Genomic DNA, 23019 nt, shown 5'->3' with positions numbered 1-23019 from the left:
ACATTACCGTCTAGAGGCGTGGGGTTGGAAAGATGTGGCAATATGGCAGCTCGTAAAAAAAATAGTCTGGGACTTCAGGACTGATGTTTCCAAGCCCTGTGCTTCACAGGACATATCATGTTAAATTGACTCTAATATCTAATGTTAATAATCACTGACTGAGACGTAGATTGCTACTCGTATTCTGTATTCACACACTGTCTTTATTTATTTAATCTTTGTCTACCTAACTTACTAACTTTTTGGTACAGTTATATCTGGCCTCACAAGTAAATATAATGTGTCAATAATAACTAGCCCGCCGGTCAAAGGGACGCATACTAAAGTCCCAGAAGGCACTGCAACAGCTACTTGCGACAAATCTAGCGACTTCTCTAGCGGAGGAGGAGGCGGAGCTGCCCAGCGTGCGCGCTCACAGCGAGGGATCGCAGGGGGGACATGCAGGGGTATTGAATTGAATTCTAGTATCGGGTATCTTGATATTTATGGCAGTTGTTAATGTTATATCCCCCTCTGATTGATTCTGACCCCACTGCTCCCGCGTCACTCGTTCGCAGACGAAACCGTTTTGGACCCCGAGCCGACACCAATGTAAATCCTTTAAAGAAGTCTGGAGGAAGGTGCTTCAAAATATTTAAAGACTCTGACTTTTTTTGAAAATCATCAACTGGTGACACACTTATTGTATTGTGTTTATGCACCTTCAACGCCCCTACACACATACACAATCACACACCCAGCATGCAACATATGTTCTGTTAATTTGTACAATATAGCTGGTACTAATTCTGCCCTGAGATTCCAGTTTCTTTATTGTGTGGTCTTTCTCAGCTGACATTCATTCCTTAAGGCTCTGTAGTTGTATGTAGAAGCATCTGATACAAGCCCAGAGTTAAGCATATTCATCTAGCAGACTACACCTACCTTGGAGTGTTACAAAAGTCAGTAACATGCCTCAAACCACGACAACAAGCCGGGTACCAAAAGAAGGCCTCGTTCACAGGGCTGTCTGAATACTTTTGTGTGTGGGAATTGTCCACACATCACACCTTCCACACGCTTCGCTCTGCCGTGCCTCGTGCGTACAAACACACTCTCACACATTCGACGGTCCAGCACGACCACATACGGCTGACCAACTGCTTCCTGCACGCAATCCAGAGTTTACAAATCAATATGGGGTGGGGGTTCATTCATGTGTTGAATCCACGAATCTCTCTGTCTCAACGTCATCGCCTACACACACACACACACACACACACACACACACACACACACACACACACAGGTAAGATATACTGTTATGGTTGGTAACAGTTGGAACTTGCCTATAAATTACAGGTTGTTCTCTGTTCGTCCTGGTGCAACATTCCAAATTTCTCAGGCCTTAAACACTGATTCCCAAAGCAAAGAGCCCCCCCCCCCTCCCTCTCCCTCTCCCTCTCTCTTCCTGTCTCTTGTGTACCTTGTAAAAGCAAAGAGTCCCCCCCCCTCCCTCCCTCTCTCTCTCTCTCTCTCTCTCTCAATCTCTCTCTCTCTCCCTTTTCTCTCTCGTGTCAGTGAGGTGAAAAACCTCCTCGGTTTGCGTGGAGGCTTCTTTGCCTTCAGAAGCAGCGGGATGGGGGGAAGGGAGGCAGAGGGGCAGAGCTACGCCTCGGCTATCTAAAGTGCGTCAAGTTTACCAGAAGCTGAGAGGACTAAAACGGAAACTATGAGGAGGTTAATTTCAAGGTAAAAGTGTCATCTGGTCAAATCTTGGGGAAGGCGGCTAAAAATTATGAGCGGTGTCTGACACAACACGACCTCCTTGAATGGCCCCCAGGATTCACTAGTCAATGACAAAGAAGGAGCTCAGCAATGCTTTAAATGATCCGTGAATTTATACATTTTTGTTTCCATAATATAACGTTATTTTATCAAAAGAAAAAACCCGCCATCTTTCAACCCGAAGCTTTTATTTTGAATCGTGAAGGCGGAAGTTGTCTTCCTTTTACTCCGCGGGCTTGACCGTGTCTTGATGGCCAGTCAGCCCGAGCAACCCACCGGTGCTGCTTGCAGAGGAACACTCACACACGGAGCGTACACGCGGTAATCTTGGACACCTCTCCCCGGCAGTAGACGACTCTCGGTCGGACCGCGAAGGGGGTCGGGACATCGCCCTCGGTTTTTTACCCGGGACTCGGTTTATTTCTTCCCGGACGCGGAGCGCGCTGATCGGCCAGCGATGCGGGAGCAGCTTCGGAAGTGAGTGCGGGTCTGCGGGCTGTTTATAGAGGTGATTGATAACGGTGATGGTAATTGTGCTGGTCGTAATGCAGTAAAACTGTGCACGCAGACGACACCCTGGCGGGGGGGGGGCTGTTTATGGCTAGAATCGGCGGTGAGAACCCCCCCCCCCCCCATCACATACACACCCCTCAGCGGACAACTCGAAATCACCTTCACTGTGGGCAACAATCTGCGCCGATATGTGACATAAAATGATATGGGGGGTTTATGACGTGGGGGAATATGGTCCCGGGATGGATGTGAGCGGCTAATCCATTTCTTCAAGTCCACCCGTGATGGATCCCCACAAGGATGTTGCCTAGCATGTTCCTATACAGCCAGCATATTCCCCGATATAGTTTACAATGTGTTTTCTGCATTCAGGGATGGAGCCTGTGTCACATGACAGGAAAAAACGGCACCTTAATTCAATGAAAAGGAAGGAAACAACTGTATTTTTTTGTAGCCATTACACTCATCCGGACCCTTCTCCGCCGTGGCTGTTGTACCCGGGAAGCGGGCGAGTTGTGCGTCCACTTGAGACTCCTCAAGCCCCCCGTCCCCCTCCGGGACCCCCCCCCCCCCCCCCCCCCCCCCACACACACACCCGAACCGTCCATTCCCTATTTCTAAAGCCCCGGTTTCACTGGCTAGTTGCTGCCATGTTGGAATGAAAAGTGGGGGGATTGGATCCTTTAAAGCGACCGCAATGCAAATGGACCTTTGTGCTGGCCTGCCTTTATTTACCCGTATGCATGTCGCCCGGAAGGGATTTGTACGTGCGTGTGCGATGGCTCAAAGCGAGAGAGAGAGAGAGAGAGAGGGGCCGATGCATCGCGGTGTTGCATTCCTTCACAGGGACACACGCGCACGGGAAGGCGCAAAACACAAGCCTCTGCGCACTGTCAGCACCGGGGAGACACCAGCTATTTCCAGCCGGAAAAACGATGCCTGCGCTAAAAAATAAAAATAATGTTTAGGTCCTCTTGTGCGCGACCGTCCGCTAATCAGAGTGTTGGACAGGACACGAATCCCGTGTGACTCCAGGAGTTAGAATAAGAGCAGGGGATGAAGCGCACTGGCTGGAGGCAGATCTCATTTTGTGCGTGTGTGTGTGTGTGTTCGCGCGCGTGCGTGTGTGCAGCTGATGGATAAAACCAGCTTTAGCACATAGATATTCATCTCGGGAGGCTGGATAGCGTGCTGACGTGCTGGGGCATGATTGTTGTGCGTGTGTGTGTGTGTGTGTGTGTGTGTGTGTGTGCGCGTGCACGCGCGCGGGAGGGGGTTGCTGTCTTTGTATTTGGTGTAAATTAAGCTATTTCTTTGGGGGGGGGGGGGGGTTCCAGGGGGCAGTTTCTGGATTCGAAGTTAGCGATGAAAAAAACTTTACTTGCATTCAAGCAGCACGTCTTCTTTGAATAATAAGTTCTAGCCGCTTCGATGCAATATAAACGGCGAGAAGACATTTCTGTGTCAGCGAGAACTGAATGTCACTACATTTGGTTAAAATGGCTTTTTTTCGGATTGGTATTGACAAAGAATTTGTGACCATGAAGCTGACAAAAACGTTTCAGGGTAGACTCATCCTAAGTAATCAGGGGCCGTTATATTAAACTGTTCTCAATAAATTATATCGGTCGTATTGGAGTCACGATCTGATTGAGAACTGGGTACATCCTGTTCATTTGGATTCAGTTTTGGTAATCAATAGACAAAATGCATTTTGTATTTGGGTATTTCTAAGAATTTAAGGAGAATTCTGGATTAATTTGATTTTTAAACCCTGTTCTGCAGAGGTAAATTTTAGGTAGATTTGACTAATAGCTGCTAACTTTACTTCTTATAATGTTACATAACATTTTTGCGATATTCAAACTCCAAACTCCAGGCCTTTCAAATGTTTGTGTTTTAAGTTCTAACATAATTCAGTACTATATGTTTTGTAACCTGAACTCTGGTGACAGTGGCGGCCTGTCAAATAGGGTCTATTTTACACTAAAAGGGACCATCATTTACTAAATGAACATTATGCTGTATTGCAGAATATTTTAAACTAGCGATTCGGGGTGGGCTATACCGCTTTAACCGGTATACCGGTATCAAATTTCCTTACGGTATGAATTTTACACGCACCGCCATACCAGTGTATAGCCGTAATAACTGACGTTGCTACTCGGCAGGTTGCAGATATTATTTCTACACCTTCCAGCCGAGCGCGTAACTACCGTCTTACGTGCATAGAGATTAAGCCATGGTTAAAAATGTTTACCACAACTAATTACCCACAACAAACACTAGCGGCCGCAACAGCTAACAAGCTAAAACACCAACACGCTAACAGCGAGCAACGAGCGCTAAATAGCTGTTCGGTTGGCGGGCGGTCCTATTCGGGGTCAATGAATGAATGTGTTTACTTGAAGAAAAAAAAAAATACAGAGATACCGTCAGAATCTTTCAAAATACCGTGATATGAAGTTTTATATGAATAGTTTCTCACTAAAAACCAGCAAAAAAGTTTATTCAAACAACCCATTTATTTACAGACGGGCAAAAGTCCAAGACAACTTTGTTGAGAAGGAAAGACGGGCTTAAACAAGTTGTACTTGAAGGGGGATCAATTCGACTTAAATCTATCAACCAAAGTGGTCTAAGGCTTCGGGGGGGTCGTCTTCGGTGGGCACGCTGGGGAACGTGTGACTGGTGAGAGGGCCACACATCCACCAGAGTCTGTTTACTGGTATAAAATAATGATGCTACTAATTCGAGTTGGGAAACCGTCCTCCTATAACAACAGACTTTTCCTCATCAGAGAATGAATTGGTCCATGATTTATGATTGGGCTTGCCTTATAAACGTTCACATGCTAATTTCTGCAAATGGTGAAATCGTTGTGTTGCGCTTTTCCAATGAAGTTGTCTGTCGTATGGTTATCAGCGTTATTCTTTCTAATAAAAGTGACTTCCTTCAAAATAATGCATTAATGTGTACCGAGACAGACGACTCACAGATAGTCTGCGTTGTGTTCGCTAGACAGAACATTAGCCAGTAGGTAGTTAGCTAGCTAGCTAGTTATTTTCAGCACCGCTAAATTGTAGATCCAACAGCTGTCATGGCTGGGTGTTTCAGCAGTTTGACTGGAAGTAAACTTTAAATAAGTCATAAATAGGTATTGTGCATTAACTTTGAACTTCAGATTAACTGTGCGTCTGTCTAGCACACACACACACTCGCTAGCCATCGGTATGCCCTAATTTCATTAGGTAGAGACAATTCACCTTTGTTGAAATAGTGAGCCAGTTTTTCCTTTTTCTTCTCTTCTGATCCAGGGGTTAGACGGTATTATGACCAGGTAACCTGCCAATGTTTTGAATTACACAGACAAAGTTAATAAAATCTTTAAAATCTTTTTATTAAAAGTTAATAAAATCTAAAATCTTTAGCCAGTCTTAAAATCGCTGCAGCCCACAGCCCAAAAGGTAGAGAAATGAACCACAGAAGGGGAGAACAACTTGTGTTTCTCCTTTGACCAGACCTTTGGGGATGAGCCAGAGCTGCCATTACTGTTGGAAGTTCCCACCACACTGCGCTGTGCATGAAAGCGGCTTGTGTGGAGAATCGGTTGGTAGTAGGAATCGACTCGTATACAAAGTAAACATCCTATATTATCCAGTTATTTCCACCTCCAGAGGCCAAGAGCATCGAAAGATCATTTCTCCTCCTTTCATGCACTTTCACATCAATGATTTCGGCGAGCGGAGGCGGTGATTAGAAAACATTCCATAAGGAAAAGTGTTTTATGATGTTAAAAATACCACCCTTTGATTAATAAGAATAAAAGAATTTGATCTTTCCATTTTTTTAATATGCTACTGTAGTATTCATATTTCATATTATTATTTTTTATAATGAAACCGAACCTTTTTCTCATACGTTTTTTAGGTTTCCTCTGTCTTATGAATATACTTTGTGGCTTTGGAGACATCTCTCTCACCACTATTTACGATTTGAGACACTAACTAATAAACCAATAGATTAAATGACAAAATAATTAAATATTCCATACAACTTCATTGCCACAAATGCCCCCCTGAAGCACCAATTATAAATCAGTCCACTGCTGAAAATGGGTTTTCTTTCATAATGTGTAGGCATTAGTAAGAAAATTATTGAGATTGATTTATTCTCATCTATCAAAAAACTGAAATATGCATCAGTCAGCTGTTTTCAAAGATCTCAATCTTCAGTAGGAACCAATGAGTTTGGGGCTGAGAGACAGACAAAAAAGGCTCTTTCAAGCATAATGTTTCTTGAAACATTCAGTGACCCCGTTTAACTAAAATATAAAACACCACAAATGTCCTGTATGTGTCAAGATCCAGATGTGCAATGATGTTGTCATCGTCATCCTTGACCTCCGTGTAATCCTTCAGTTTTTGGTCTGTAGTTTTTGGTTCTCTCCTCACAAACGGCTTCCTATTAATATCCATTTTTTAACCCCCTGCTCACATCAGATCCTGAAAATGGCCATTGTTTGAGCTCGCTCAGATACCTGGGGTGCTGGAAACATTCTGCCAGGGCTCGGTCTCGATGATGTGCAGAGGGAGACATTGCTGTAGCCCATAAACCACCTTTTAATCATTCATCCAAGAGGCATAATTGACTTCAGCGAGAAGTGACACTCGTGTCTCTGTGTGGATCAATTATTCACAACGCCTATCTGTCACTGCCACAAAAAGCCTTTTAGCTGCCTGTTAACTGTAATATGTAGCATTGTGTATTCAGGGTTAGGGTGTGTGGGTGGGAATATCTACAAAGTATGCTTTATGTTTTCTGGAAGAGACGAAAAAGCCCTGGAGAAAAATGAACTTCATATAGGTTATAGCCGGTTTCTCGTGTTTTTTTCTAAGCCGTCTCGTCCCAATAAGTTAGTTTTAAGTGCTCTCCCCCCTGGTTATTATCCCAGTTGGTGCTGGGAAATGGTTGGATGGGGGGGGTGTAAATGTTGAATACTCTTCCCCGTTCTTTGCCAGCTTGAATCACATCGCCCCCGAGCGGAAGGCGTGCCGTGGTTTATCTTTTGACAGTTTACGATGTATTATCAACACTTGGGCTCGTCCCGGGGACATGGTGTCAGTTTTCAAATAAATAAAAAAAATAGAAATGTTTGGTTCCTTTAGGCCATATTTGATGTATGATTGTTCTGTCGTTGTGTGTGTGTGTGTGTGTGTGTGTGTGTGTGCTAGACAGACGCACAGTTAATCTGTAGTTCAAAGTTAATGCACAATACCTATTTATGACCTCTTTTCCCTGGGCCTGGCCGAGAAAACAATTTAGGAAATTTTAACAATCACACTTTCCACAGTAACGTCTCTCTGTTTCAGACTTTCTTTGGAAGCAAATCACAGTGATAGAAATTGCCTCGCTGTTTTTTAGTTTTTTTTCCTGTTTATCTTTGGGATCTGAAGGAGGTGCATTACCTCGGTCGGGGCGAGGAGGGAAAGTTTCAAGCACAGCAACCCACACACTCTCCCTAACTTGTGGTTGGCAACAGCGTCCAATCAAACAACGCCGGCTGGTCTTCACTGATTCAATTGTTTGCTAGTGGATCGACCCTCCAGCGGCTGTGAATGTCTAGGGGGGGGGGGGGGGGGTAGGAATGTGAGGGTTAAGTCTGAGGCCATGGCTCTCTCTCCCGGGGAACGGTGAGTCGTGAGTCGGGCCCTCTGATTTGGGGAGTGAGCCTGTGCCACAAAGTGAGGGATACCTTCGCCTTGGGGTGCGTTCACGAGTTAAACTGAGCCTGAGATGGACCGGCAGGTTTGATCCGTTGATCCAAGAGTTATGTGAAAAGATTGTGGCGAGCAGGGAGCCCAGCAGGGGTCTGAGGCTGAGAAGCTCACGCATCACGCAGGGGGGCTCGGAGCACAGCCGCTGCCGTCTAAATGGGCATCTGATCCCGGTGCCTCAGCCCGCCCTCGGGCTGCCTTGGGAACACCTCGGGCTTCTAGGGAACATTTGGACAGCGTTGCTGCTAAGAGGGACGCCTGTAGAGACTTTGCTACGTCGACCCAATGGCCCAAACACAAAAAAGCTTGAGGACAAAAGTCTTGTCCTCCAAGGACATTGCGCAGACTGCGTAATGTGAAGCTTGATTCTGCGCGGTTATTGGAGCATCGGGCTCGTAGCAGCTAGCCACCAACGGGCACAGAGTGACTCTGAGCTTGAAGGTTGTTTTTCTTACTGTTTTTTAAAGCGGCTCCTCACTGCAGGAACCCTCCCCTCATTACCTGCAGTGGGAGAGAAAAACAAACGGAAACCAACCAGCGTATGGATTATTTTTTGGCTGCTTTTCAGACAAAGGTCAACCGTCGGTTTGTGTGCGAGCGACTCGGCGTGTGTTCTTTTAGCGAGCTGGGAAAGGGTCGCTCGCCCTTTTCTCCGCCACCAGCTACCCAAAGGAACCCTACTAGGCCCCCGCCTGTCCTATATTTAACTTAACAACAAAGAAGCTTCACAGACCTGTTGATTGACAGGTGCTACTAAATGAGAAGCTGCTCTCATTTCCAGGGTCGCACACAGCAAAAATGCCTATTTATCCACCATCCGACATGTAGAGCGTAAGACCCCAGAAAGCATCTCTTAATACCCCTCAAATGTATGCGCTCCGAACAAAAAGCCCTTAATTGCCTCAGGGATGAGCCGAGCGGCTCCTATTGGCTCTGTGTAAACAGGCAGCTGGCACTCTACCATCACATTTTACTATCTTATACTTCTCACACTACATATGTACTGTGGCGAAGGATATTTCACTGTTCAAATGGAGGCACTGCAGGAATTAGCCGCCCAGATCTCCTCGTCATGTCGGATCTGCTCCGTGCTTTACAGTAACAGCGTTCGTTTTTATGCATGCCTTTTAATGTAAATGGAGTTTTAACGATTTTCTTGATGGCCTTTCGATTTAAAGTGGGTGTTTAAAGATGCCACTGATCGGCGATTAGAACTCAAGTGGGATCAAACTGAAACATAAATGTAAATCATATCTAAAGTAATAAGCAGCAGTAAAAGATGGCCATATTAAACGGACACATTAAACGGCATCTTTGCATATATATCTATGACCTATGATGAAGACACAATAATAAAAGGTAGTGCAGTTCTGCTGTACGGAAGCAGAGAGGGGCTAAAGGAATTGAATCTTCTTGACAATTCTTTATTCCAAACGGTTTTCTATCATTATTATTATATTATTCACTGCGGTCAATCGCGGCTCATGGACTGTTCTGCTCTTTGAAGGATCTGGCTTGTACAAACAGATTTCACTGAACATTTTTTAATTGCACTTGAAATGACCAAAGAGGAATTTCACCACATGCATTATTATTATTATTATAATAATGATTTGATATAGTGGAATCCTCTTCATTCTAAGTGGTCTAGTTGGCAAGCGGGGTGTGAGGTTACCGCAGCGTCGTAGCGAAAAGAGAGCTGAGCCTGAAGGCGGAGCTGCCGATCCACTGGTCGATCTTCGCCTCCGGTCGTGAAGGACGGGTCATGATTGAAAGACCTGCGGCCGGCGTCTCCCTCAGAGCGGCCGAGAAGCTCAGTCATCCGCGAGCCGCCGCTCCTTTGCGTTTGAGGTGGTTTGGGCGTCTGGTAAGGATGCCCGCTGGGCGCCTCCCCCGGGGAGGCTTAGGGGAAGACCCAGGACTGGGCTCCTGTGAGGGCAGAATGACACGGCAGCCATCCATCTCCTCCGTCTATGATGCAGCGGCTGAGTGTGTGGGGGCAGTTCTCTTCATGTCAGAAGATGGAGGGAGAAAAAGAGATTGGTGTCCGTGTCACCCAAAGAGGACCCCTCCTGTAGTTCATAAGAAGAAACAGATGTCTTTGAATTAGGGCTGGGCGGTATATTTTTTTTCTCTAGATGCATTCAAGAGACTCTAAACACATTAATTCATTGATGCCGAAAAGCACTTCACCGCTCGTAACGGCGAGCAGCAGGTGTGTGTGTGGCGTGGCCTCTGTTCTGTCTCTTGTTTTTTTCACCTACATTCCCATGGGTCCTAAGTCCACTTCCAGCTCCTTATCACTCCCTATGTACATTGATAACAAACACCACACAGTAATCAGCGGTTCGACAAACTTTGCAATAAATCTTTTTGTGATCCAACTTTTCAAAACCCAAAACAGACACAGCTCCTCTCTTGGGCGCAAGTTGTGTTGGTGCATCTCTGGTCTCTCGTTGTTCCTCCTGCATCGCTCTTGTCCGTGTTTTCATGTTGCGATGGAGTTCCTTCTTGTTGTGATAGTGGCTGAACTGTACCCAGCATGCAGTTCGGCGGTGCAAATTTATAATTGTACAATTATTAATGTTACAAATCGTTTGTGTCACAAACAATTTGTCTGTTGTCTCTAGTGTTTCGCCCTGTTAAAGGGAGGTTATATAAAGTTCTAACCATAACTCCATCTCAATACACGTACAGCGGATGTGATGTGATTTTCTGGATTTGTTTTACATTCCGTCACTCACAGTTGAAGAGTACCAATGCTAAAATGACAGACTCCTACATGCTTTGTAAGTGGGAAAACCTGCAAAATCTGCAGTGTATCAAATACTTGTTCTCCCCACTGTACCACAAGTAACCCCTGTGGCCTCGGCAGTGAGAATACATTTTGCCGCCTGCCAAATAGCGACAGCAGTTTTCACGGCTATGCATGACGTGTGTGAAAAATGAATACCGTGTGGAAATTTGAAACCGGCATACCGCCCCAGCCCTTCTTTGCATTGTTTCAGTGACCTCTGTTTGTCAAATGTTTAGCTTGATTTGGTGGATTTGTTTGGGTAAACGAAGCTCTCAGGACTTCTGCCTCTGGTCTGCACTCATTTCTTTGTTATCTGTTCATTTGGTCAGTATTCTGTTATCGACCTGTGCACAGAATGTTTTTATCTTTCATTGAGCTTTATCCGTCCACGCTTTGCTCTTGTCTCTGGCTTGTATTTCTTTTGTCAGTGTATAGAGAGATAAAAAAAGGAATGTGCATAAAAAAATGTTTTTATCGCCAAATGGCATTTGTGATAATCTTTTGAATATACAACTCAAGTTGTTCTTTCGATAACGGAGCCACGTTGTTTTTCACGAGCTGATTAAGAGAGCCGTCTTTGTTTTTTGAAGTTCAGATTTTATTAATGCTGATATAATGATCTGCTGAGTTAAAGATGTCTCCTCGTCATGTAAGTCCATGGGAAAGTATTTTTAGACGCCTATGGAACTGCGATAGTTTGTGAATGCTGGGCTCCCTCCTCGCCACAAAGATAATTCCTTGTTGAAAATATTGTCGGGGAACTTAAACAAAATTGGTACAAATTACCATCTGTTTATAAAACGAGAATGTCATCTTGTGTCAAACCGTCATTCCTTTTATCAATCACAAAATCTGTAGATCCTCAACTGACGTGAGCTGATCTGTCCGTCTCTTTTTTCGTCTCCCGACAGCCACCAAACCCAGACGACATGCTGGGACCATCCCAAGATGGCCGAGCTCTACCAGTCTCTGGGTAAGAGTTGTATGATCGGATGAGGCGACGGATTCCTCCGCCCTCTCCTATTTTCTCACCCCATGTCCCCCTCTGACTCGCGCTTTTTCTTTAGCCGACCTGAACAACGTTCGATTCTCGGCCTACCGGACAGCCATGAAGCTCAGGCGCCTGCAGAAGGCTCTCTGCTGTGAGTACCCTCCGGCTATATATATATATATATATATATATATAGCTATATATATATATATATATATATATATATATATATATAGTTTGCATGTACGTATATGCCTCCTGTGAAAGGGTTTTTGTCTCCTGCCTCAAGTGCACTCCCTTAACCAAGAGTGCCATTGTGTTTCCGCCCTCCCCCACTCTTTTCTTTGTTCTTTTTTTTCCTCCATTTCCAAGTCTATTTCTATTATTTTCTTTTTATTTACCTCATATGCCACAGTGTTTTTCTCCTCTATCGTCTCCTCTCCAGTTCATTCTGCTCCCACAGTCTGTGTGCGTGCGTGTGTGTGTGTGTGTGGGTGCGCGTGTGTGTCCATATGTGTGTTTACTCATCCTTCTCGTCTCCCGCCAGTGGAGCTGAAGAGTGTGAGCCACCTACGAGCTGCTCGTGATGTTTTTATGCGTATACGGTGCCATATTGCACGGAAGCGCCTATTTATGTTACGACTTTCTAAAAATACAAATGAGCAGGTTTCATGATTAACCCGGGCGAAAGGATTTTCTTTCTTCTTTTCCTCCCAGCAATAGACTGGGAGGCATTTCATTCTTCTGCTTATCACTAGCAGCTCATTTCTTTTGCCAAAACAGCATTCGAGAGTGCTACTAAAAAGAACCATGTTTTTGTAGAATTATTTTCTATAATAAAAAAAACATACATATATATATATGAAAATAAATCAAATGTGTATATATATATATATATATATATATATATATATATTTGATTTTTGACATTGATTTGATTTGATATTGTCAGTTTTTTTTTCTTCAAACATAACAATATATAAATACATTGAAAACCTTGACTGCATAAGAATAAGAATAAATATTATGCAAAATAAGAATCAAGAAATCAAAGGTTATGACAAATACATTTCTCATGTAAACCTTTGAGTTTCATCCGCTGCTCCGTACTAAACTCGTTACAGCTGATGTCATTAATTGTTTTAACAACGAATTGTATGTTCATGGCAACGGTGACACTTTGTGACAAACCCTTACCGGGTTTAGTGAATATTGAACCCATGTTGAGCAGCTGGAGATGGACACCACTCTGAATTAGGGATAATGTGACTCTGTTAAGTGCTTCATCATTAAAGCAGCCAAGTTGTTAGAAGTGGATGGCAAAAGCGACTGGAAACTGGATAAAAGCTCAATGTATTACAGTAAACAGCTCTGAGACATGCACAAAGGGAATATAAATTAAATGAATGATTCAAATTACACATTTTTTGACTGGTTGGAAATCCTTGGAAGCAGAGCTTACAGAGAATATGAGTGGTGTCTGAGGCCTTCCTGCTATCACGTCTAATTACGTCTAGCTGATGTTTTCTGCCCCTTTGCTCGCCCGCCCTTTTGTTTGAATAATGCAGTGCTTTATTGATCCCGCCCCCCCCCCCCCGGAGTCCGCCTCCTCATCGCCGTCCTTGAAGCGGCACGAGCAGACTTAAGAAACGCGGGAGGACCTGAACACCCCCAGGTTTCTGTTAAAGTCTCCAACTAACTTACGCCCCCCGCCCCCCCCCCCCTTTTTTTTGCGATGTCTCCATCCGCAGTGGACCTGCTGAGCATGCCGATGGCGTGCGAGGTGTTCGATCAGCACGGCCTGAAGCAGAACGAGCCGCTGCTGGACATCTCAATGCTGGTCGCCTGTCTGACCAGCCTCTACCAGCGGCTGGAGCAGAACCACGCCCACCTGGTCAACGTCCCGCTGTGCGTGGACATGTGCCTCAACTGGCTGCTCAACGTCTACGACACGTACGTGTGGCGCTGCAACCGGCCGAGGGTTCTGTTTCATTGTTGTTTCACTGAGATATAACATTCCAAAAAGTAATTATAATGTTTTGGGGTTGATAGCGGCCGTACGGGGAAGATCAGGACGCTGTCTTTCAAAACGGGAATTATCTCGCTCTGCAAGGCTCACCTGGAGGATAAATACAGATGTGAGTAGTGCACACATACACTCACTCACACACACACACACACACACACACACACACGAAGCCCATGAGCCCTGTACCACGATAGGTGACATTTACCTGTGGCGATTATTTTACATTTTTTATACCTTCGGTGAAAGCGCAAAAAAAATGTCTAATGAAAGTAACCCTCGTTGTCCCGTTCAGAATAACAGTGGAGTAGAAGTGTAGGACTGTAACTGCAGGAGCCCCCGCACACACTTGCCACACTTGCCTTGTCCCCGCCAACCGGGGGCTTTGCCCGGTTGGCGGGGACAGGCAGAAAACTAAATGTGATGTATAGATGTAAACTACAGGCCAGTGGCACGCACAAACACTGATTATGTGTGTATTCTTGCCCTGCTGGTAGTCAGTTGTTGGATTTTATTTAATCCCGGCTTTCCTTTCGAGTCATCTCACTCACAAGATACATAAGGAAAGACTTTTTGCACCAACATCAGTTGGACTGTAACATGGACGTAACAACCAGGTGCTAATTCCAGATTATTTATTTCTGTGTGTTTGACTCATATCCTCCTCCTCTCCCTCCACCCTCCAGTTTTGTTCAGGCAAGTCGCCAGCGCCACCGGTTTCTGCGACCAGCGTCGCCTTGGTCTTCTTCTCCACGACTCCATCCAGATCCCCCGGCAGCTCGGCGAGGTCGCCTCCTTCGGCGGCTCGAACATCGAACCGTCAGTCCGCAGCTGCTTCCAGTTTGTAAGTGAGGCGCTGGCAGGGACGCCTCATTCTGAGAGACGTGTTTTGACTGTGGGGCCCACAGTGCCGAATGCTCTCACTCCTAATGGTTGCAGTCAAATGCTGCTAAAGCCCACAAGTCCATTGGCACTAATGCCTTAGGCCCCCCAGATGTGTTATCGTTTTTTACGCCGTTTTAATATTTTTTATAGAAAGCAGATGTAACATGGAGGAGTCTGACAAGTGGAAGAGACTGAACACAATATGTAAACATACCTTCACAAGGGGGTTTGAAGTGATGGTGTGTTACAGCGAGGGAAGGAAGGTTGCCAGCGTTCTCTTTGTGAAAGAAATCTTCTTTCTTAAATCTTGGGGGCACACAGAGTCAACGTTGAGCCACAAAAGCAGCAGCAAATCCGACGTTTACATCATTCTTTCTACAAAGGACTCCACTAATTGCAGTATTACCAGATTATCCTTAATCTTTGAAAAAATGATCCGGTCTGAAGCCAGGGTTTAGTAATGTTGGAAAACGAGTGTAAGAAAAATGATCGAAACCAAAAAAACAACAGTCCAGTTTTCCTTACTGTCTTTTTCCAACAACGGTAGCTAACAGCTTTAGCTTTAAGTCCAAGCGTCTGCACCCTTGATTGTTTGGACCTTAATCCGTCACAGTCTGTCTTCTGTTTTTTCCCATGAGCGTGAAAAAAAAGAGGAAGATAAGGGTTCTCAGTCCAGTTTAAACTCAAAAATCGTCAAAATAGACTTCGGTGCGTGTGTCACTCACTGGAAAGGTGTGGCCATTGTTTAATAGTTTTTGTAGGAAAATAAATGTATCACACTTTGTATACACAATACCACTGCTGTATTTTTCACATCAGAACATTCATTTTTTTATTTTTAACAAGCACAAAAAAAATCCAAACACTTACATATTCACTCATCCGCTGTTACTTTTGCGTTGCCATTCTTACAAAATCAGTCAGAGTTGAATGTTAGTTTCAAAGCCTCAACGAATATGGACGACTAATGCAGATTATCACGTACCAACGCTCCCCTGTGTGTTGCGACCCGCCGTGGTTTGGTCATACCGATCCGAGTTGCTTTGGTTTTTTTTGCAAACCAGTTGAAATGTAACCCCCCCCTCCCTTCCCTCCTCCCTCCTCTCCCAGGCCAATAACAAACCCGAGCTGGAAGCCGCCATGTTCCTGGACTGGATGCGCCTGGAGCCCCAGTCCATGGTGTGGCTGCCCGTTCTGCACCGAGTCGCCGCTGCCGAGACCGCCAAGCACCAGGCCAAGTGCAACATCTGCAAGGAGTGTCCCATCATCGGGTTCAGGTCCGTAGAGCCTTTCATTGTGTCTTACAGAACCCATGTTTGTTTGTCTTAGGCATAATAGGTGAGTGTTCCACGCATGGTGCCCCTGAAAAGCGCACCTGGCTGTCTAATCAGAAAAAAAATGAGCAGAATTGGAGCCATTTTGCGGCCGGAGCATTATATTCATCCCATTACATAGAAGGCGATAAAACACAGAACTAATTACATTTTCAATTAAGCCCAAATGAAAGCAAATAAGAATTATGCTGTTTACTGGGAGTGGGGAGCACGGCCGTCCTCCAATCAGAGGGTTGTGGGTTCGATCCCAGGCCCGGCTAACCCGCATGCCGTTGTGTCCTTGGGCAAGACACTTAACCCAACATTGCTCCTGTAGCTGTGACTACAGTGTGTGAATGGTAGTTACTGATGTGCAGGTGTCACTGTGTATGGTTCTCCTGTCATCAGTGTGTGAATGGGTGTGAATGGGTGAATGATGTCATGTAGTGTTAAAGCGCTTTGAGTGGTCAGAAGACTAGAAAAGCGCTATACAAGTACAGTCCATTTACCATTTACTGGCGCACCACTGAACCTTGCCTTTCCTTCTTTATGAAACTCACCTGTGTGCAAAGGCTTCTGGGAATAAATATAGGCGGTATTGTTTTTCCAACAATTGTGTGAAAATATATTTTTATTATAGAATATGGAAGAGCATCCTTTTAAGTCACTTTTGTTTTCCTCATCTCTGAAATAAGTGGGGAACGAAGTCAGAATCATTTGATTGGCTTTTTGACCATTGGCAAAAAATATTTTGGCAGATGTTTTTGTTTTTGGGGAGAGCCTGAGGTGGACCACTACCCCGACTTCTTAAAGGGACAAAAGGCACACAAAGCACACGTATTGTGTATTGATAATGAGGCACAGGCGTACAAGCTGGAAGAAAACATGAATGTGCCCCTTGTGGCTGAAAAGAATACTGTGTGATACTGAGTGAGATAATATGAAGAAGACAAACCTTGGCAAACCTTTTTTTCCACCTTTTCTTAAACCATTAATACAAAAAAGGGGAATTTATTTTTCCCACTTACGCAAACCTTAACACAGATAAGCTTCACGGTAAAGATAAATTCAACAGCAGTAGGGCGGTAAATAGCCTAACCTCTGCTTATGAATGATGGACAGAACTCCAGGTCCACATGTGTGTAACACTGATACGGATAAAATAATTTGAACTACTGTCTTTTTGAAGAAAAAGAGCTGCTTTTCTATTTGCTCTCTTCTCAATCGCTACCTTCCTTCTCTCCCCAGGTATCGGAGTCTGAAACATTTCAACTATGACATTTGCCAAAGCTGCTTCTTCTCCGGTCGCGTCGCTAAGGGACACAAGATGCAGTACCCAATGGTGGAGTACTGCACTCCGGTACGAATACATACATATTTTTTTCATTGTATTTTGAAACAACTCTTTTTCTTTCTTTCTTTTTTGGCCAGCAGCCATTTCTGTTTATCAGCTCTCCTGCCTTTGAGACAGCTAACAAACCTAATTCAAATCCAGGATCAAATTTCCCACAACCAAAAGTGAGATTACGTAACCGTCACTGTCATTCTGCTCCATGAGACGTAACCAGTAACGTAAACGAAACATGCACAGTGGTCATGGAACGCTGCACTCCTGTTGCCACATATTTCTAGACCTCTCTCGTGTCTCAATGCTAAACATAAGCTATCAGACGATTGGCTTAGCACAACTTGGTGAAATTGTTTTGGGGGGGTGTTATATCTGACATGTTTTCTAACGGCTGCTGTAAGTAAAGGGTTAAAGGTAAAGGATGGAAATGAAGACTCTTTCTTAGAACTGTAGTGAAACACTCCGACACGACAACTCACTAAAGAGTGAAGGAAAAGGGCTTGAAATGAATAAGTGGCATGCGTGTGTTTGTTCCCCCCCCTCCCCCCACACTCTCCCATGGAGTGAACAAAGCCACCTTTGTGTCCTGTCTCCCTCCAGACTACATCAGGGGAGGATGTCAGGGACTTTGCCAAGGTGCTGAAGAACAAATTCAGGACCAAGCGCTACTTTGCCAAACACCCACGAATGGGCTACCTGCCCGTCCAGACCATCCTGGAGGGGGACAACATGGAAACGTGAGTCCCTCTCTCACACACACACACACACACACACACACAGACACAGGGTCAAACAGAAAGAGAAACTAAGCTTCCTTGACACATTCAGACATATGCATTACTCACAATAGATCTGCTACTACTGCACAGAAGAGTATTTGGCCAACAGATCCACCTTTCATAGTGTTTGTGCAGTAAATGTGGATTTAAATGTGTGGAGTTTGTTCAGATTATGTGTAATGATTTTTTCTTGTTAAGGGATGTGAGAGAGGTGAACCTTGAAGAGTTTTTTTTATTGTTAACCTACAATTAGCTGTAATATACCGTCGTAGGGTACTGATGGCAATGCTACAAAAAGCTGAAGATGTCCCGTCTAATGTAATGGAGCTATTGGCTGTCAGAATTATTCATTCAAGGCTGAATGAGCCATGAAGGAATAATTAAAATGATTTTTTTTGTCAGCCCCCCTCCCCACCCCACGCCTTTCTGTCTGTTAATCTGTGACTGATCACATCATGCCTTCCTGTACGGTGTCCTCTCACTTCCTGTGTCATCATCTAGCGCTCTTCTCTTTCAGTCCTGTCACCCTGATCAACTTCTGGCCTGTAGACCATGCGTGAGTACCTGGCTGGCACATTCACCACAGGGGGGTCAAAGAAACAGAGGAAAAGACACACACACACACTCTATTCTTATTAAATATTCTGCACAAGTCCCTATTTGTGGGCACTCAGGTTAGTGCCACAGGATCCCGGCTTACGACGTCAAGACAATGATCTCAGATCTTCTTTTTGGGGGGGGGAAAGCGAAGCAGATGCATTCCCAACCAGGAGTGTGGAGGTTTACCTACAGAGGAGCTCACGCCTGCTGCTTATCGAGTGTGCACCGGGATCCACGGATCCCTCTCGGCCTTTTATTTTTATTTTTTATTATTCTGTCTGTTACTCTCTCCCTGTCGCAGGCCCGGATCGTCCCCTCAGCTCTCGCACGACGACACGCATACTCGTATCGAGCACTACGCCAGCCGGTAACGCTCCGTCTGCATCCAGCACCGGCAGCGCCGAGGCTCACAGAGTTGCGAACCGGACGCCCCTTTAGCGCCCTCCGGAGAGAGCTGTCCGAAACGCCAGAAAACTATATGATTGATGCCGTTTGGGATACTCAATTTGGAGGGGAAAAAATTGTGCCGAAAGCACAGCACACTTGCTGCGTAGGAACGTCTGTCTCAAGCAGCAGGTCTGCTCTCGGGGGATCAGATGCCCTGATTCCTCCCTGATGCATTCTGGGGAGCTTGCGGTCAATGTGTTCACATTCATATATTTCTGTCAGTCGATCTAAAAGCCAACTATTCCCCCCCCGTGAAAGCTTCCCCACCTACTCACCCTTTGAGTGACTGGAAGCCATTGCTCGCAACTCTGTGAATCTCAGTCATTTTGATACTCTCAAGCGTACGTCTTGTGCAGTTGTCTGTGCTTGCATGCGGTTCGTATGGTGGCCTCCTATATTCCCCCGTGGATGAGTTTAAGGTACCGGAAACGTAATCCCCAATCGTGTTTCTTCCCGCTGTGCGTTAAGAACTGTGCAAAGCGCTTGAAGGTGCACAAAATACACATGAAAATGACGCTCCCAGGTGAGAGCAAAGCTTCTTATTTGGCTAAAGCTCTATTTTTACTTTAGTGAAGTGAAGAAACAGCAGGGGAAAACTGATGGCTTGGCAACAGTGATTCGTATTTATTCACGTTTTGGGGTTCCCGGTACCTTAAACGGCTGAACGACTAATGCTTGATCAATATTCAAGATATTTAGGACTTCACAGGCCAGTCCTTCCAAAGTAGTCCATGCATGATTGTTGTATAAAATCAAATGAAAATGGAATGAAGAATTGACAAACCATATGCTTCTCCATCGTCAGTGTTTTAACGCCAATAGATGGCGGTCGACCCAACCAGCACGGGAGCAAAGACATCTAAGGATGTCAGCTTAGTAAAGAGAGCGTCAATTAGTGAAGAAATTCTAAATATAAAGCATGTTAAGTGGACAGGACACGACAGCAAGTGCCTGCCGACCGCCATCTACCTTAGGCGACACGCCATGGATGAGTACTTGCATACAGCCCCACCTAAATAAACATATTATCACTGCATGGGCTTTTCACACTGAAGAAAAACAGAACAGTCCAGTTCCAATGAAGACCACAAACAGCACAAGGCTGAACCGCTGTGTCTCGAGGCCCTTGTGTGTTCCCATGATGAAGTGACGCGTTGTGTTTTTTGGCGAGTCAGCGCTCTGCTCTGCAGAAACCCACAGAGGGACAAAACACTGGTATGGCTGTGTTGCCAAGCTGAGTCAGTCAGGCGCTTATTCACCAAAGGATGCCGACCGCTCCCAGAAAAGCCCCCGCTGAGGGGACAAGAAGCAGTCGCAGCCATCCATCGCCGAGGTCCGAGTCGGCAGAGATTACTCGGCACGACTCCCCGTTTCCTCGGGCGCACACGTGGAAATCGCTGACATGGAAACTGCTCTGATTAGTATTCCTACCATTTCTAATCTTAATTGTTTTTTGGTCACGATAACTCCTCTCTCGCTAAAACTCTTGAACAATGAACCTTGACGCTGACTGCGAGGACAGCAATGGTCGTGAAGAGCTCCCATGATCCCTCGCTCCTCCAGGACGTCGCCAAAGCTTTCTTTCAAAATAGTGTTGCACATGGAGAGCAGCAGAATGTTACATATATTGCATGTAATTGTAATATATTGCTTTCCTACACCCTCTCCAGAAAACCCCCATTCATCTTAGTACAGCACATTCATTCTGATTTGAGGGGCCTTTCCCCCGAGACTCTGCTGCTTCGGGACTGACTGCTCTGTTTCTCCCCCCTCCGCAGGTTAGCAGAAATGGAGAATCGTAACGGCTCTTATCTGAATGACAGTATCTCCCCCAATGAGAGCATGTGAGAAACGCTTCTTGTTCGCTCGCTCGTTGTTTGCCATCCCTCCTCCCTCACTGATTGGCCCGCCATGTGTGTACCAGCTCTGTTGTCTTTGTCCCCATTGGCTGGTTGGACCTCAGTGACTATGTTTGAATGTGCTCAGTATTCCGGGTACGACCCCAGGCGAGGTTTTTTGTGCTCGCGTAATCCTATCCCATACAAACCGATGCACCTGATATCACCGTCACCGCATCTGATTGGTCCTATTGACATTACAATTGGGATATAAATTCATGCAAAGATATTTTCAAACGTAAGTTTAGCATGGTACAGAGAGAGGACGAGGAAGCGCTAGGAGCTGGAAGCGCTTGAGTAATTAGAGCGGGTCAAAGCGGGCCTTAAGGTCCGGTCACGGCTGGCGGTGACATCGTTCTGACGGTTGATCATATCTGGAGTTATTAATCAGACAGAGCGTGATTCCTTTAGCAGCTAAGCTAGCTAGCTAGAATAGTTTCACCAGTCTCTCCTGCTACACCGCTTCCACAAAGAAATCTTGTCTGTATGCCGCAATACCCCCTTGATTTCCTATGCGTGGATTACGTTATCTTTTTCTTATTTAGTGACTCGCTAGTTCGCCATGCTTTGTAGCTACGCTGGTTCCAGGAAATGAGCCAAACACTAAATGAGTTTGGTCACAGCGTAGAAAAGAACCCCTTAAGGCCAATCAGTCTGAGCAACACACAGTGGTGATGGTTTCATCTACAGTTAAGACCACGCGGAATCAAGCCTGTATTTAGATTTGCAGTTTGAAAAATACATAAAAAAATGGCTCCGGCGTAACACGTCAACTTTATCTTCAAATGCAGATCGCTTGATGAAGGCAAAAAGACCTGCGGGATATTTTGATCTAGAGCGGAGAGCCACCCCCCCCCCCCGCCGTGACGAGCACATGTCGCTTATATTATTCAGGTAGACTGGCTGGGCTGAAAGCAGCATCTGTAGTCCTGGCCTCATTGGAAAAATAGTTGGCAGGGCTCAATCAAATTGCTCCAAAAACATCAAGTGTCACTTTGTTTTCCTTCTGTGGTGCCGTCTGCTGAGCTGCTCTGTCACTTGCTGATTTCCTTTTTCTTTTATTTCTTGTGCGTGTGCAGCGATGACGAGCACATGTTGATCCAGCACTACTGCCAGTCTCTGAACCAAGGCTCTCCCCTCAGCCAACCCCGAAGCCCCGCCCAGATCCTCATCTCCATGGAGACGGAGGAGAAGGGCGAGCTGGAGAGGGTCCTCAATGACCTGGAACAAGAGAACAGGTCAGTGACTTCCGCTCATCATCATCATCATCACCAGTCTTAAGAGGGGTTTCAGCTCCACGTTCTATCGGTGCATCTAATAGATTGTATTTAGATTGACCTGGGTGATTATTATTAGGGTTAATAATCAAATCCATGCATCCCAATTCATGCTTATGTAAACGTATACACTATTTATGTAAATAAACTGCACTGCTATTATTAACAACTCATTTTATTATCAGGGAACACAATGTAACAGGAAGAAAATATTGAGACGGAACCTCCCGTCCATCACCAATGATACCTCACGTGTGGCCTTAACCCCTCGCCCGCAGGAAGCTGCTGTCCGAGTACGACCGCCTGAAGAAGGCCCACGACAGGAAGGGCCTGTCCCCTCTGCCGTCGCCCCCGGAGATGCTGCCGGCGTCGCCACAGAGCGCCCGCGACGCCGAGCTCATTGCCGAGGCCAAGCTGCTGCGGCAGCACAAGGGGCGCCTCGAGGCCCGCATGCAGATCCTGGAGGACCACAACAAACAGCTGGAGTCCCAACTGCACCGGCTGAGGCAGCTGCTGGAGCAGGTACGCCGTCGCGTCGCCTTCCCCCGCACGCCGAGACTCTTTGAGGTGTCCAGTGGTGATCCTAGATTCCTTGCAAGAA

General features: G+C 45.6%; 1 protein-coding gene across 35 annotated transcripts in view; it reads left to right on the top strand.

Annotated features, from left to right (window-relative positions):
* The window catches only part of dmd (dystrophin), a 196625-nt gene that overhangs the window by 169038 nt on the left and 4568 nt on the right, over positions 1-23019 (top strand). For 21 of the 35 annotated variants that reach the window (XM_078095891.1, XM_040172762.2, XM_040172772.2 and 18 more), the window contains 13 exons: positions 11766-11827; positions 11922-11996; positions 13597-13798; positions 13898-13983; positions 14558-14715; positions 15867-16033; positions 17318-17429; positions 18018-18154; positions 18714-18752; positions 19098-19163; positions 21022-21087; positions 22221-22379; positions 22697-22940. In XM_078095891.1, the coding sequence (XP_077952017.1) occupies positions 11766-11827; positions 11922-11996; positions 13597-13798; positions 13898-13983; positions 14558-14715; positions 15867-16033; positions 17318-17429; positions 18018-18154; positions 18714-18752; positions 19098-19163; positions 21022-21087; positions 22221-22379; positions 22697-22940 (1573 nt within the window). The remainder of the gene's footprint in view (positions 1-11765; positions 11828-11921; positions 11997-13596; positions 13799-13897; positions 13984-14557; positions 14716-15866; positions 16034-17317; positions 17430-18017; positions 18155-18713; positions 18753-19097; positions 19164-21021; positions 21088-22220; positions 22380-22696; positions 22941-23019) is intronic. The other 14 variants (XM_078096010.1, XM_078096388.1, XM_078095619.1 and 11 more) reach the window with 2 other exon arrangements.

This window comes from Gasterosteus aculeatus, chromosome 1 (assembly GCF_964276395.1).
Source record: "Gasterosteus aculeatus chromosome 1, fGasAcu3.hap1.1, whole genome shotgun sequence".
Lineage (NCBI taxonomy): Eukaryota > Metazoa > Chordata > Actinopteri > Perciformes > Gasterosteidae > Gasterosteus > Gasterosteus aculeatus.
Note: the sequence above shows the minus strand (reverse complement) of the source record. Positions and strands in the feature narration are given on the sequence as shown.